Source organism: Geotrypetes seraphini, chromosome 19, assembly GCF_902459505.1.
Source record: "Geotrypetes seraphini chromosome 19, aGeoSer1.1, whole genome shotgun sequence".
NCBI classification, from domain to species: Eukaryota; Metazoa; Chordata; class Amphibia; order Gymnophiona; family Dermophiidae; genus Geotrypetes; species Geotrypetes seraphini.
In genome coordinates this window covers 23891040-23908231 of record NC_047102.1, presented here as the reverse complement: position 1 = coordinate 23908231, position 17192 = coordinate 23891040, and the positions used below count along the sequence as shown (strand labels likewise).

General features: G+C 44.5%; 1 protein-coding gene across 5 annotated transcripts in view; it reads right to left on the bottom strand.

Annotated features, from left to right (window-relative positions):
• GTF2H1 (general transcription factor IIH subunit 1) overlaps positions 1–17192 on the bottom strand; it is a 92568-nt gene that overhangs the window by 58236 nt on the left and 17140 nt on the right. For all 5 annotated transcript variants that reach the window (XM_033928586.1, XM_033928583.1, XM_033928585.1 and 2 more), the window contains 3 exons: positions 16316–16481; positions 6048–6141; positions 5805–5954 (listed from right to left, as the gene is read on the bottom strand). In XM_033928586.1, the coding sequence (XP_033784477.1) occupies positions 5805–5954; positions 6048–6141; positions 16316–16481 (410 nt within the window). The remainder of the gene's footprint in view (positions 1–5804; positions 5955–6047; positions 6142–16315; positions 16482–17192) is intronic.

Sequence of the window (17192 nt, the reverse complement as noted above, 5' to 3'; positions counted from 1 at the left end):
TCTCTCCCCCATTTCCCTTCAGCGTCTTTGCCTCACTCTCTCTCTCTCCCCCATTTTCCTTCAGCGAATTCTCCCCACTCTCTCTCCCCCCATTTCCCTTCAGCATCTGTTCCTCTCCACCCCCTCCCTCTCTTCCCCATTTCCCTTCAGTGTCAGTTCCTCTCCACCCCCCTCCCACTCTCCATCCCCCCTTCAGTACCCTTCACGCAATCCAAGCATCTCCCTCACTCCCTTCTCCTTAGGGTAAGGGAAATTCCTATCTCAGGTTTTGGCCGGCTAGCTAAGTGTGGCTCTTAAGATGTTTTGGCTGTTACTCCTTGTTTCTAGAAAGTGTCAGAGATGCAGAGCCAGCTCCCCGCCTGCGCCATCCCCTCATTCCCCCACACATGACACAAGATCATAGCCAAACTCTTACTGTTTATTCTGTTCTGCACATGTGTTTGCAAACACCAACTGAATGCCAAGCTAACAGAACATCAGTGGAGACCTCATGATGTGGCTAAGAGCCCTTCATGCAGGACTAATAACACCATAGTCCTCCTCCCCCTTCTTCCATTATTTGTCTTGCATGTTTACGTAAGTCAGTGGAAGACAAATTTATCCAGAGAACTTTTCTAAAACTGCACAGAGAGAAGAGAAAGGAAAGTGTCCCTCATAATAACTTAGCTTTCTTCTCCAAAGTCTGCTTCTTTATAGAGGACGTGAGTGCTGCTAATGTCTCTTGGATGTCGACACCGCCACCGTCCGTCTGGGTATTTCCCTCCTTCCCTTTCGGCGATTTAGAATTTTCTACAAGCAGCCGGAGCCACGTGTGGCTGCTGGAAAGTCCTCCTCTGACGCAACTTCCGGTTGCATCAGAGGAGGACCTTCCGGCAGCCACTAGCAGCTCCAGCTGCTTGTAGAAAAAAATCCATTCTAAATCGCCTGAAGGTAAGGGGAAGGGAGGGAGCTGCCTGAATGGGCAGCGGTGGCAACAACCTTTAGGAAGGAGGGAGAGGACCTGTGTTCGATCAGTGACCACGCACGTTCCTTCCCTTAACTATGGAGACAAAGCCATTCACTGCTCCACGAGGCAATGAATGACCTTCTCCCCCATACCCACGGTGACTATTTTTCCCCCCCCACCACCATTTTGGTGGGTTACCCGCAGCTAGCCACCGTATCATTCTCTACGATGGGAAACGACAAGCATGCCTGCAATGTGCGAACACTGCAACAAAGAAAGCTAGTTGTCGAAATGATACAGCATCATGAGATTTGCTCCTTTTTGAAAATAAAGAGGGCAGCATGTCTGAAAATGCTGATCTTCAAGGTAAGAAAAAATAATATGACAGAAGAAATATTTCCTAACGAAAGGGATGGAATTTAGCAGCTAGCTCTCGCCTTTAAGTTGTAGCTCAAGACAAGTTAGATTCAGGATACACTACACATTTTCTTGTCCCTAGATTGTCACAATCTAAGTCTGTAACCGAGACAATGAAGGATACCACCAGACACCAGGTTTTGTTTTGTTTTTTTTAACATTGGGAGCAGGGGATCCAACCCTATTAGAAGGAGGGATGCCCCTAGACTACCAGGGATTACAGGGGCTGATGCAGAAAGCTGGGTCAGGGTACATACCCAGCAGGGGGAGGGTTTTGTATCACCCTGTTAGCTGGCAATGAGCTGAAGATTACTGCCCCACTTTTAACATGGAGGTGATCTGAATGTTTACCGCTTAGCCAAGAAATTTTTTTAATTATTAATTTTGTGGAAGCAGCCATGCACTGAGCCAACTCTACCATGGGTCTCTCATGGGTCAGGGTTTCTCATAGAAAGCCCCTGACAACTCTTGATGCCTACTCAAACTCCTATATAGAACATCTGATCAACAGATTTCTGCTCTGGTCAAATCATGTGACAATGCATTTTGCTATGATGCTTAATAACCTTGACCTTCATATTCTGGATGGATTATTATAACTCTTTATACAAGCTTTTCCTCCTCCTCCTCCCTCTGAGATGCTTGAAATTACTCCAAAAATACTCCTGTTAGGCTTCTAACAACACACAGAGATTTGAGCATGTGTCTCTCCTCTTAGCTACTCAACAGTAACTCCAAATCTTACTTCTTTTTTACAAAGTTTTGTACTCAAGCATTTCTGTACCAAGACAGGGAGGCAACCCTGAAGTAACTGAAATGGTAATTATAAAAGCCCATCTCTAAACTATCTAATGCATCTCCTGGGACAAAACAAAGAGCCAACGATGACCTACTTGTACCTATGTATTTGTAACTATGACCTTAACTGTATTAATAACTGTATTATTCTACCTATACTAGTAACTCTATTGAATGTTCATGTCAAACTATCCATTGTAACTTCCTGGGTAACTGACCCAACCTCTTGTAATATAATCCAACCTTCAACTGAATAGTTAAAGACTGAATAGAAAATCTGATTAACATAACACACCTATCTAATTTTTTTAACCCATCAACTTCCACATCTCCATTTTCAGGATGACAGCCTACTCATCATTCCTTCACCCAGAGTTATGTATTGGTTGGCCTTTGCCTACTTAGCCCTTTCTCTCTGGGTACAGTCAGAATAGTTAAAAATGTAAATGCTTATTTTGCAGCTGGAATCAGTTGGTACAACATTATAAATTAACCATTTATTATTTTATACTCTAATGTCAATCGGAGTCAGAGTTAAAGCTTTGATGTTGTAACCAGTGTACACGCAAACAAGTAACCCAATAAGGAACTAGAACTCATAAAGTTCCTTTCTGTTTACAGATAAAATTCATTGCCATTTGCAACAAACATATGCAACAGTGCACAGAATATTTTATATCCCAAAGTACTAATATTAATAATGTGCGTGGTGTCCCAGTGTGTAGTCGTAACCACCTGAAAGATGGAAGCTCTATGCATGAAATTAGGACTTTCTCCCAGAGCTATTTCTGCTCTGTAATGCACACCGTCCAAGAACATTTATTTGTGTGCAATTAAGTACAAATGTGCTCAAATCATAAATAAACTAAATATGTGAACTGTATCACTATGTTTTCTGCACATGAATGAATCAATCTATTAAAGAGAGCTAAATTGAGCACTTATCTTTGAAGCTCATCTACTACTGTTTCTCAGATTGCTTTCGCAGGTCGGCAGCTTTTTAACTTTTTGGGCCAGTTGGAGCTGTACAGTTTTTTCTTTTGCTGGTTGTCAGTTGACAAAGTTCTAGGGTTCTACAAAGCTCCATTTTGAAGCTATGTGCCTCTTCTTTAGGAACCCCAAAAGGACTTGCCCCAAAATGTAAAATTTATTTTAGAAAAAAACGCCGCCACAGAAGAGACGCATTAGTTCTTTGGATATAAAATATTCTATGCACTGTCGAATATGTTTGTTGCAAATGGCAACAAATATCTGTAACAGAAAGAAACTTTGAATAGCATCTGAGGCAAATCACAAGGTTCAACCTTATTTAAAAATGCCACAAATCATAGAATCTAAGGGGCTTACAGAAGACAAAAGAAGCAAAAAAACAAACAAACCCAATTCATTGCCCCAGGTAAAAAAAAAAAAAAAAAGATTGTGAGCCCACTAGGAACAGAGAAAATACCTGTATATAATATATATGCTTGTGTTCTAAGGTAGGTGCAGTCCTTATGAAGTTGTTGTTCCAAGCGGAGGCATAGTCCCTACACCTTTTTTTTAACTAGAAAATGCACTTCTCTCTCCCCCTCATTACAGCTTTAGCCGTTCCCCAATATTACCGTATTTTTCGCTCCATAAGATGCACTTTTTTTCCACCTAAAAGTGGGTGGAAATGTAAGTGCATCTTATGCAGCGAAGATACTATTTTTTTTAACACCCCACCCCCACCCCGCGTACCTTTTTAAAGGCCCGCACCAAATACAGCTCTCCCTAGCGTCTATGAGAGCCCGGCTGTCTTCTTGATTTCCACACAGTGTCCTATGGATTATCCCCTTTAAAGCTAATTAGGCTCGCGACGGGTGGGGCAGCGTCCTTACCTCCATGCTGCTTCCCGCACCCAGCGAAAGAGGTCGTCTTCGGCGCTGTAACCGCCGCTGAGCTAATTACAGCAGCCTGCAGAGTGAACCTAGCAGACTGCCATTGGCCTCCGAAGCACGTTGCCTCTGCCGTGGTCCTGCCCCTGACGTCAGAAAAGGGGCGGGACCGTGGTAGAGGAAATGTGCTTCAGAGGCCAACGGCAGCCTGCTAGGTTCACTCTGCAGGCTGCCATAATTAGCTCAGCGGCGGTTACAGCACTGAAGACGACCTCTCAACAGAAAAAGAGAGCTGTGTCTCCCCCAGGTAGTGAGCAGGAAAAACAACTGTTGGTGAGAGGATAAGAGCCTGCTAACTCTGGAACTTGAATTCAGACCCGGGCAGAAGCTGCAGCCCTGCACTGTGAGGGCTTCTACCAACCATCCCAGCTTAACCCAGCACTGTCTGGGAGCCGGAGACAACAATCTCGTAGGAAGCAGGGAAAGTAAGGCTCCACCCATCGTGAGGGCCCCAGCGGGACGCTGGATCTGGACACGGGGGGGGGAGAGAGACAGAAAAGGACAGGAAACAGACTTGAAGACAGGGCAGATGCTGGACTAGAGGGGGTAGAGAGGGGAAGACTCAAAATGTTAGCAGAAGTAAGATAGAGAGAGAGAGAAAACTGAAACAAAGGGGAGGCAGAAGAGAGGGGGCCAGATGTTGGACTTGGGAGTGTATAGAGGGAAGAGAGAGAGAGAAAAACTGCAGAGAAGTGGAAAGATTCTGGATCAGGGAGGAAGGAGAAAGAGAGAGAAAGAGAAGCAAAGAAAGACCTGGAAGAAAGGAGAACAAATGTTGGACATGGGGGGGGGGGGTGTTGGTAAGCAGAAGACAGAGAGAGAGAGAGAGAGAGAGAGAAGGGGGGGGGCCTGGACCAAAGGTGGTGGTAGGTACAAAGGAGAACCGACACTGTATCTGGGGAGGGTAAGAAGAGGGAAGAGAGATAGAGACCTGGACCAAAAGGGATTGCGAAAGAAATGTTGGATGCACAGTCAGAAGTTAACCAGAAATTAATTAAATCACCAGACAACAAAGGTAGGAAAATGATTTTATTTTCAATTTGTGATCAAAATGTGTCAGTTTTGAGAATTTATATCTGCTGAGTGTATAAAAAATGAAAGGAGAAAATTGCATTACAATTAGTAGGGGAGGGGGGACAGGGTGCAAAGCCTTGCAAGGAGTGTGGGATTGGGTGCAGAGCCTGGCAGGGTGTGAGGGGGGCTTGGTGCAGAGCCTGGTATATGTTAGTACACAATTTGGTTTAGAATGGGTTTTTTTTTCTTGTTTTCCTACTTTAAATCTAGGGTGCATCTTATGGTCAGGTGCGTCTTATGGAGCAAAAAATACTGTGGTATCCAGGTGGACTTGATTCTGAAAATGAAACTTATTCTATTTCCCAGCAATAAAATCCCAAAAATTTGAATCTGCATATAAATCTAAAGGGAACTGCCAATGCTGATCCCCCTCCACATCCAGAAAGACCCACAGCAGAGCATAGTCTGAGATTTCTATAGGACCTATGATTGCCTCCAATGTCTTTGCAAATAAACTTTGCAAGACTAATATGTAGTCAGTTCTGACAGACATGGAATGAGCTCTTGATATACGAGTGAAGTTATGATCAAATCGGGTTGAGACCATGGCACACATTAACCAGATCTAAGGTATCACATATCAAGTCCATTACCTTCCCCCTGATTATTAGTGTCATCTACAGGTGGATCCATCACCCTTTTAGTCCCCTTACCTTTTTCATCCATTTTGGCACACTCTGCAAACAGATCTTTTGAGCCCGTGTTCAAACGATCTCTGTGGAAATAATGAGACTGGAAGAATCGCGTCCAAAATTCTTTCTCTGTCATATTATGCGGGACATTTTCTGCATACTTCAGTTTAACTGTGAAGTTGAAGCAACCAAATGAATTACACAGCAGTCAATACTACAAATAGAAATCAATTAGTCAGCTTTTCATCGAAACATGGCTGTCACCTGCAGGATATGTCCTGAATATGGATTCAATGATGTCTGAAGTCAGGTTGTACCTCAGGCCATTGCAGCCATCAGTCTGAGGCCGGACATCAGCCTGTGACGATTAAAATATGTAAATTAAAAGAAGGGAAAAAAAAAACCCCTCAAGTACTGAAACACAGTTCTGCATGTGTTTTTATTCTTAAAATAACATCCAAGACAATCTTGATTTAATGGTTGGAATTCTTGTTCTTTTCTATACCCAAATACCCAGGTATATCTGAATAATGCACAGTAACCCCAGTAGAGGCATTTCCCAATTGAAACTGGAAAAAGCAGGAAAAAATAGAACTTTTAGAAAAAACGGTATTCTTGAAGAAAAAAAAACAATTTGGACATGTGAAACAGGTCACAAACCACCATAAACACTTGCAGCTACAAAATTATATATTAGAAGTATTTGTGGCATGTTGCTTTAATGTCCCACATGGCATTTTTAAAAATATTTACAAGCACAGCATAAAACTTAATAAAATGCATACAAGATATTTGCTATTTACACTGAACATCCGAGGATTTTTTTAAAAAATATTTATATTTAATATGTTTTATAATGCACATTAAAAAACAAAACAAAAAGGGAGACCCAATGATCCACAGTAAAAACAATCCAAAGATAAAAACAAAAGACTGTGGATGTTCTAAAAGATGGTTTTTATTCGCTCTTCACAATAAAACTACAAATAAAAGTCTGAATTAGTAATACACATATTATTGTCCTGTTGTTTTTATCTTTATAATGCACATATCAATACAGCAATCAGTGACAACATATAAACTGTAGCTTTAACCTTGATCACACACACACATATCACTGCGAAGGAACAGAGTCTGCAGAATCCAAAAAGAAAGGCACATTACCAGACGCTTACCCAATCACTGCTCTCCAACTGAACATTTGGAGGGTTTTGTTTTTTTAAACATTTATTTTTTTTTTAAAAATAACAGCTTTTATTGAAATACACCTCAAGCATAACATAAACATATAGCATACAGCAGCAAGAAAATACAGTGCAATCATCCACACTCCAAAAAAGAAAAGAAAAACACTCGAAGTGTAGCCCAGAACAAATTACATTACATTACATTACATTACATTAGGGATTTCTATTCCGCCATTACCTTGCGGTTCAAGGCGGATTACAAAAGGTTAATTAAAAAAGTAGAGTTACAATGATTAGCTAGAGAGGTAAGTTGTAGATCTTATAAACATTTAACGTGTTGTTGTGGGTGAGGTGGTTTGTAAAAGAATTAATAGGTGGTCACAGTGGAGGTTCTTTTGTTATTATTAGTGCGGTAATGGGTAGATCTAATGTCAGTTTTAGAGTTACTAAGAGGTCGTGATGTTATTGCTGCTTCAGGAATTTCTTGAAAAGTATGGTTTTTATTTCTTTTCTGAACGTCCTATAGTCTGGGGTGGTCATCAGAAGGTTGGAGATCTGGTTGTCCAGTCTTGCGGCTCGAGTGGCTAGGAGGCCGTCGTGTAGTTTTGTTCTTTTGACTTCCTTGATTGGGGGGGGTATGAATGGGGAGTGCGTTTTTCTGTGTCTGGTAGTGGGTGCTTGGATGAGGCGATTGTTCAAGTATGATGGGCTGTCTCCGTGTAGGGTTTTAAATAATATGCAGTAGAATTTGAATTGGATTCTTTCTTGGATTGGAAGCCAATGTGAGTTGATGAAGGCTTCAGTGATGTGATCATGTTTTCTCAATGAATAGATGAGTCTCAAAGCTGTATTTTGGATTGTTTGGAGTTGTCTAATCGTCGTTGCAGGGCAAGGAAGGAAGAGGATGTTGCAGTAGTCCAATATACCTAGTATTAGGGATTGCACTATAAGTTGGAATTGTGTTCTTTCAAAGAATTTTCGGACTTGTCTCAGATTTCTCATGATTGCGAATGATTTCTGAATTGTTTTATTTATTTGCGGTTGCATAGTGCCGCGTCTGTCTATGGTCATGCCAAGTAGTTTTATGGTGGTTTGGATGGGGTATTTGATTGCGTTTATATCTAGGTTGATTGTGGTTTGGACCTTGTCATTTTCGAGAAGGATGAATTTGGTTTTGTCTTGGTTGAGTTTAAGTTTGTGGTTTTTCATCCAGGTTGTGACTGTTTCAAGTGTTTGGTGAAGTTTGTCTGTCATGGTAGGTTTAGAATGATCGTATGGGATGAGGATGGTGATGTCATCGGCATAACTATAGGTGGTTATGCCTAGATTGTCCAGATGTGTTCCTAGAGAAGCAGTGTAGAGGTTGAAGAGGGTAGGGGATAGTGGAGATCCTTGTGGTACGCCGCAGGGGTTTGACCAGGATTCTGACTTTTCTTTGTTAGATTTTACACTGTAGGTTCTGAGTTTTAGGAATCCTTCAAACCAAGAGTATACTTTATCTGAGATGCCTATTGCATATCATCCCCCCAATTCAACAATAACAAACTACAAAACCCACCAAAATACAGTCAAAATCCCCCCTCCCCCCCACCCCCCCAGGGACAAAACACAGTTCCCACAACACCCAATTAGGTCGAGAAGCATCTAATATCAGAGAGCAAAAAACTAAGAATGGAATAGGGATATAGATAAAGGTTCCCCCCAGTCTCCGCTATCCCAGTCCAGCCGCATAGTCGACTCAGTGCCCCAGTCCACCCCTGCCACTAATCCCCACAGATGCCCGAAATCTGCGCCAAATATGAGCATAGCCATGAAGTTTGCCATGACGTAGAGCTGTTAAATGGTAAAGAAGTTGCCAAGTAAGCAAACGATGCTCCACCATGGCCCACGTGGGAGGGAGCACCTGATTCCAAAGGGAGGCAATAGCTAATCTAGCAGCAGTAAAGGCCAACTACAGAACATAGAATCACCCCAAGCTAAATCCAATTGATGCCAGAACAACAAGGCATGTCGCCAATCCACCGGAATGGGGATATCCAGGATCCGAGACACCCGAGAAAAAATCTCAATCCAGAACCCAGACACCCGCCCACACTGCCACCACATATGAAAATAGGTACCCACCTCCCCACAGCCCCTCCAACAAAGAGCACTCGCACCTCCCTGCCAACGAGCCACCGCCTGAGGGGTATAATACCAGCGAAAAAGAACCTTGTATCCATTTTCAATCAGCAAGGCCGCTATACCCGCCGAAGAAATCTCTGACCAGATATCCCCCCAGGTGTCCCAGGATATAGCAGAGCCCCAATCACCCTCCCAAGCCCTCATGTAGGAATGTGGGGTCCCCCGACAATTGAGGCATCTATATATAGCAGATAGAGTTCCCTTCCTGAGCACCGGTCCCAACATCAGTTCCAAGGGAGTCTTACCCCCCCTCAGATCCCTCAAAAGACCCGAGGCCCTGATATAATGAACCACTTGCATGTAAGGGAACAAATCTCTCACCCCAAAACCAAACCTGCCCCGAAGCTCCGTAAAGGGTCGAATACGGCCCAGAACCGGATCCCACAATTGACCCACACACACTAAGCCCCTAGTTTCCCAATCAGCAAACACTCCACCACCCCTTCCCGGTAGAAAATCTGGATTGTGTCTTAATGGGGTAAACCAGGAATGGCGCCTACCCAGCAATAGACTGCCCCGGGTCTGATTCCAAACCCTCAAAGAAGTTCCCACTGAGGATAAGCCACCCTCCAACCGCACCCTGCCCGGTAACCAAGGCCGATGTAACAAAGGCACCCCACCACTTAAACTTTGCTCTATCTCCACCCACAGTTTCGGTGTCTGCGTCTGCCACTCTAAAAGGGCGCGCAGCTGAGCCGCCTGATAATATTTTACCACATTAGGAACCCCCAATCCGCCATCACCCCTACCCATACATAAGACCGTCTTACTCACCCGAGGTCTCCTTCCAGCCCAAATAAAGTGAGAGATATGCCGTTGAACTCCCTCCAACGTGTTCCTACTCACCCAGAGCGTCAGTACTTGAAACAAAAACAAAAGGCGCGGCAATATCATCATTTTCACAACTGCCACCCTACCCAACCAAGAGAAATACTGATCTTTCCAACTAAGCAAATCCTGACGAATGCGGCGAAATAGCGGGGGAAAATTAAGATCATAAAGATCCACTCCCGGAGGTCCAAAATAAACCCCGAGGTAACGGAGAGAATGCTGAACCCACCGGAACGAAAACCGATCTCGGAGGTAAGCCACTCGGTCATCAGCCAAGTTGATGTTAAGGAGCTCAGACTTCCCAACATTGACACGAAATCCCGAGACCCTACCATAAGCATCCAGCTCCCGTAAGATAGCATGCAGGGAACCCTCAGGATCCTCCACCGTAAACAAGAGATCATCCGCAAACAATGCTAACTTATAATCCCCACCCGGCACCGTAACCCCCTTGATATCCCGATTCAGCCGCACCCTCTGCGCCAGGGGTTCTATCGTTAAGGCAAAGAGAAGAGGTGAAAGAGGACACCCCTGACGCGTTCCCCGTGCTAGCGAAAAAGTCTCCGAGTAGCCCCCATTGACCTTAATACATCCAATGGGGCAAGTATAAAGGATCTGGATCCAATCCCGCATGCGCGGACCCAATCCAATAGATTCCAAAACCCTGAACAAGAAAGGCCAGGAGACCCTGTCAAACGCCTTCTCAGCGTCGACCGACAGAAACACCGTTTCCCTCACTCCCCCCCTTGCCCTTTCAAACAAATTGTAAGCCCGACGAGTGTTGTCACCCACCTGTCTTCCCGTTATAAAGCCCGACTGATCCGGATGGATCAGCCGAGGGATCCAACTCATCAATCTGTCAGCCAAGATCCGCGTAAAAAGCTTAGTATCAACCCCCAATAACGAGATCGGCCTATAAGAAGCACATTGCAGGGGATCCTTCCCCTCCTTGGCCAACACCATCACACCCGCTAATCTCATAAAATAGGGGAGGACACTATTCTCTTGCAAGGAGTTAAGAAAACACAACAAAGGAGGCAGCAAAAGATCCTGAAAGCGTTTATAATATCGAACAGTAAAACCATCCAAGCCAGGCGATTTACCAAGGGGCATAGAACGCAACGCTCCACGAGCTTCAACCAACGTGAGAGGACGGTCCAACCGTGCCACATCATCCTGCGCAATCCGGGGCAACTCCGCTGAGGCCAAATAAGCGTCCAGGTCTGGTAAGGACCCAGAAGTGTCCGATGCGTAGAGATGGGAGTAATACTCCACAAAACATGTCCGAATAGCATCCTCTTTCCGCAACAACTCACCAGAGGCTGCACGTAGCGAGAGAATCTGATTGCGCGTCTGCCTCGCTTTCAGACGATGGGCAACCAGTCGACTAGCTTTATTAGAAAATTCAAAATAACGCTGCTTGAGAAGCTGTAAGTTGTGGTGTAAACGCTCCAGGTCTAAAGCCTGAAGTTCCCGTAATGCAACATCCCAAGGGCTACGCTTATGCAAGCCCTCCAACCGACCAATCAAAATCAGCAAAGCCGCCGCCTCTTCCCGTCGTTTACGTTGCCAGGCCGAGGCCAGGGCTATCAATCTGCCCCTGAGGGTAGCCTTTAACCCCTCCCAAACCGCTTCTAACGAAGCACCACACTCCACATTCACATCCAAATAGTCCTGTATCCACCCTTCAATCTGTGCTCCCACCTCAGGATCATCCAGGAGACTATCATTAAAACACCAGAATTTGCGTCCCGAGCCACCACCCTCTCCCCGTACCCGCAACCAAACTGGGGCATGATCCGACCATGTTAGGGACTCAATCCCCGCTGATTCCACCCTCCGGAGCAGTCCCCGCTCCACAAAAATAAAATCAATTCTAGAATAAGAGGAGTGAATGCCCGAAAAATAAGTATAATCTCTAACCGATGGATGGAGCCACCGCCAGCAATCCACCACATTCAGAGTAGCTAAGGCCTCCCTTAACAGTTTACGATCCCACCTCCCATACTGATCCGCCCTCCCTGAATTATCCAAATGAGGGGTTACGGTAAGATTAAAATCCCCCCCCAGAACCAGGGCACCCCCCTTAAACCGGAGAATTCTAGGCACCAACTCACGAAAGAAGACCCCTTGCCCCTCATTGGGAGCATAGACATTAACCAGGGAGTACAAGACCCCCTCTATCGAAGCCTCCAACATTATATATCTACCCTGTGGGTCCCTCACCACCCTCCGCACCGAATCCCCTTACGAACAAGAATACCCATCCCACCCTTTTTAAACATTTATACTGTATTTAGAAGTAGCAGCTCTATTTTGAAGTCTCTATATATGACCTCAGGTGAATCCTTTAACCCTCAGATGCCTTAGGCACAACTTTGATTAGACCTCTGGGGCAAGAAATTACCAACTATACCTGAATTTGAAACTCACCTTTAGCTTAGATTTGGAAAGAATATTTAATCCAAATCTAAACCCAGTCAGTAAGTCAGTAACTATTAAATCTAGGCATTCACTAAATGTATTTTCCTTATTTACAGTTCAGAGGACCAAGTTTTACTATGGTAAGCGCTCCGGTTTTACTTACTTTGAAATGTTCTTTACACTTTGGAGTAGAGAATGACACGGGAACAAATTTTTCTTTTTTTTTTTTTTAATTTATTTGTTTATAATTTTACAAATTGTTAAACAACAATGTAATAGAAATAAACATTTAAGAAGAAACATAACATAAATTATAAATCAAAGATTCCACAAATTTAACTAAGTTCATAGTCCACAAACTAGGGAGAGAGAATCCTACACCTCCAAGGGAAGTTGGTTTTTCAAGAAATGTTCATTCAAATTAAATTAGGAGATCAAACAGTTGGATTAAATTAAATTATCATCCTGGTTAATAGAAAAGGCATGGAGGGGATTGGAGCTTAACCAGCTGCCTTACCCTCAAGAAAAAATTTCAACTGATCAGGTTCATAAAATATATATCTATTATTCTGATAGGTAATAGAGCATTTACAGGGAAAACGTAACTGAAAAGTTGCTCCTATACTCAAAATTGGCTGACGATAAATTAAAAATTTCTTTCGTCTATCTTGAGTCCATTTTGATACATCAAATATATATATATATATATATATATACACACACACACACACACATACCGGGGGGGGGGGGTGTCATGTCAAAAGGGAAGAGGGCCAGATTGAAGGAAAGGCGCTGGTGCCGGCAGATTGCCTACAGGACGTACCTCTTGCAGTGAGAGATACATCCTATAGGCAGTCAACAGGCACCAGCATCTCTCCTCCTCACAGTGTGCTGCAGCACACCTGAAATCTCAGGAGAAATATTGATGTGTGTGTACAGTGTTCTCCCTAGGGCCTTTTAGCTGGGCGGTCCGCCCAGCTAATTTAGACCAGCGCCCGGCTATCATCTGCTGCCTCCGCCACTGCTGAACATTAAAAAAAAAAAACCCGGCTTGGAGATTTCAGCCCGTAGCTACTTATGCTCCGGGGCTCTATTGGGGGAAATGCTGCCGGGTCCTGCCTTCGCGGAAACAGAAATTAGGCAGGACCCGGCAGCAAGAAGAGCAAATGCTTCACTAACCTATCTCCCGCCTTAGCCCGTAGCGAACGTTTGCTTCAGGGCTCTCAACATGTTCGTGCCGGCTTCCCTTCTCTTCCCTCCAAAACCGGAAGTTATGTTCCGGGGGGGGGGGGGGGGAGAAGGGAAGCCAGCACGCACATGTTGAGAGCCCTGAAGCAAGCGTTCGCTACGGGCTAAGGCGGGAGACAGGTTAGTGAAGCATTTGCTCTTCTTGCTGCCGGGTCCTGCCTACTTTCTGTTTCCGCAAAGGCAGCACCCAACAGCATTTCCCCCAATAGGTGGATCGCGATCTTGGACCAATCAGCCTTCCTCTCCCTGACTGCAGAATTGACTTCGGGGAGAGGAATACTGGTCGGCCGAAGCAGGGAAAGCTTGGGGCAGCATCGTATTTCGGGCCTGTTATTGGTGGCGGTTTGGGTCCTGGTCCCCGATGGCAGTGGCAGTGGCTTGGGGGAGGGCAGGGAGAAAGAAAGAAAAAGGGCAGGCAGGGAGACAGAAGGAAAGAAGAGAAACAGAAAAAAAAGAAAGGGCAGGGAGAGAGGAAGGAAAGTTTGGGGGAGGGAATGAGGTCTGGAGGAGAGGAAGCATATAGGCTAAAAGAAGGGAAGAAAGATTGGATGCACAGTCAGAAGAAGAAAGTGCAACCAGAGAATCATGAAATAACCAGACAAGGTAGGAAAAATGATTTTATTTTAAATTTAGTGACCAAAATGTGTCTGAATTTATATCAGCTGTCTATATTTTACACTAAGGTCCCCTTTTACTAAACCGCAATAGAAGTTTTTAGCGCAGGGAGCCTATGAGTGTCGAGAGCAGTGCTGGGCATTCAGCGCCGCTGCACACTGAGCCGACGGCTTCAGGGTCCAGTCTATCAGTACCCCCAGGTCCCTTTCTTGTTCGCTCTTGCCCAATGTTACACCTAACATTTTATATTCATGTTCCTTGTTTTTCCTGCCCAGGTGCATCACTTTGCATTTGTCTATATTAAACTTCATCTGCCATTTTTCCGCCCATTTCCCTAGCTGGTTCAAATCTCTCTGGAGTTCTTCGCTGTCCTTTTGTGACCCAACTGTCCGACATAGTTTAGTGTCGTCTGCAAACTTAATTATATCACTTGTTGTTCCCTCCTCCAGATCATTAATGAAGATAGTGAATAAGATGGGCCCAAGAACCGAGCCCTGGGGCACACTGCTTGTTACCTTCTCCCAGTCTGAGAACTTCCCATTTATGCCCACCCTCTGCAATCTATTCTCCAGCCATTTGCCTATCTATCTTAGTATATCCCTTCTATTCCATGGCTTTGTAGTTTCCTCAGAAGCCTTGCATGTGGAACCTTGTCGAACGCTTTCTGGAAATCCAAGTATATTATATCCACCGGGTCACCGCTATCGATTTGTTTGTTCACCTTCTCAAAAAATTGAAGCAAATTCGTCAAACATGACTTCCCCTTCCTGAAGCCGTGTTGATTGATTCATCAGGTCATGATTTTCCAGGTGTTGCACTATGCTATCCTTGATTAGTGCTTCAACCATCTTCCCAGGAACCGACGTAAAACTCACAGGTCTATAGTTGCCCGGTTCTCCTCTCGATCCTTTCTTGAAGATTGGGATGACATTTGCTATCTTCCGGTTGTCTGGTATTTGCCAGTAAGACACTATCTTAAACATTATGGTTCGGACAACACATACACTTAATCCCACCCACTATTAATCTAGCAAATGGAGTTAGCTTCAACAGTGAAAATTCTGGGAGTCAACTCAGATAGCTCGCTAAGCTTTAAAGACCATGTTAGCAATTTAAACTGGATATCTTGTTACACTACAGAAATTAAGAAGAGTCAGATCCTACTTTTTCCATCAAAACTATAGGATACTAGTACAATCAACTATTCTGTCTTCACTGGACTACTATAATGCACTACTCTTAGGAATTTCAGTGAAATCAATGAAAAAATATCCAACTGATACAAAACATTGCAGCAAGACTTATATTCTACAAATCAAGATTTGATCATGTCACAGCGCTCCTTACACTGGCTCCTGGAAGAAAAATGGATTGATTTCAAATTTCGCTGTATTGTATTTAAGACCCTATATACACTCCCCCCTTCATATTCATGGGTTTAGGATTTGTAGATTCGGTTATTCATGAGTTTCTACTGCCCCCTTCCAGACCCCTCCACGGCTTACCTTTAAAGTCTTAGTGGTTTAGCAGTGAAGCAAGGCAAAAGCAATCTTCCTACGTTCCTGCCCCATGCAGATCCACCATCAAAAATGGCTGCTTCAAGTTCCCGCCATCAGTCTTGTGAGTTCCTGCAGTCTCGCAATACCAACATGGGAACTTGAGGCAGTTATTTCTTATAGCAGATCTGCATGGGACAGAAGCATAAGAAGATTGCTCCTGCCCCACTTTACTGCTAGACTACCAGGGTTTTAAAAGGTAAGCTGTGAAGGGATCCGGGAGGGAGTCAGGGTGGGGGTCTTAAAATTATTTGCGATTTTTTAAATATTTGTGAGGGAGCTGTGCCCATAACCCCCGCGAACATGAAGGGAGACCTGTATATAAGTTCTATGCAACATTTATACTATTTGTAACCCGCTTAGAACTCCGCTCTGCGAGGATTTGGAAGGATTAAGACTGCACAAAACAACACATATAACAAATACTGCAAGGAATCCTAGCCATACGAAACATAGATCCCATTATGCAGAAAGGAACCAGACTTACCAAAAAAGCAGCAGATATGCCCACATCCTGCTTACTGTTGGGTAACACAGAGCTGTCCATGGAGTTCAGGCTTAGACGGTTGGCCCAGAATTCCTCAGCACTGATCACCTGGCTCACCACAAGGTCCTTATACAGCTGGAACAAGACAGGGTCTTCTTTCAGCATCCTAATAATCAGGAGAAAACCAAGTAGAAAACTATCAGGGCTTAGGGGGAAGAGGATTTCCCTATGCTACTTTGATTAGATAAGACAGAAACTGAGTACAATATATATATATATACACAGTAAAAGCTAACTCAGATGAATCAAAGGAGTGGCAACTAGATTGGGAATACCATAAGCAATGTTCTCCCTAGGGCCTTTCAGCTGGGCGGTCCGCCCGGGTAATTTAGATGACCGCTCAGCTAAATTCTGCTGCCTCCGCTGCTGCTCAACATAAAAAAAAAAAGCCGGCTTGAAGATTTCACCTTAGCCCGTAGCGAACTTATGCTCCGGAGCTTTAACGTGTGTGTGCCGGCTTCCCTTCTCTTCCCTCCGAAACCGGAAGTTATGTCTGGGGGGGGAGGGAAGAGAAGGGAAGCCGGCACGCACATGTTAGATCCCCAAAGCATAAATTCGCTACGGGCTAAGGCGGGAGACAGGTCAGTGAAGTTTTCCATTTGCTCTTCTTGCTGCCGGGTCCTGCCTACTTTCAGTTTTCGCGAAGGCAGGACCCGGCAGCATTTCCCCCAATCGATTGTGATCTTGGGCCGATCAGCCTTCTTCTCCGACGGCAGAATTGACATCGGGGAGAGGAATGCTGGTCGGCCCGAAGTAGGAAGAGGTTGGGGGGGGTCGGCAGCCAGCGGCTTTGGGGCCTGTTCCCCGATGGCAGTGA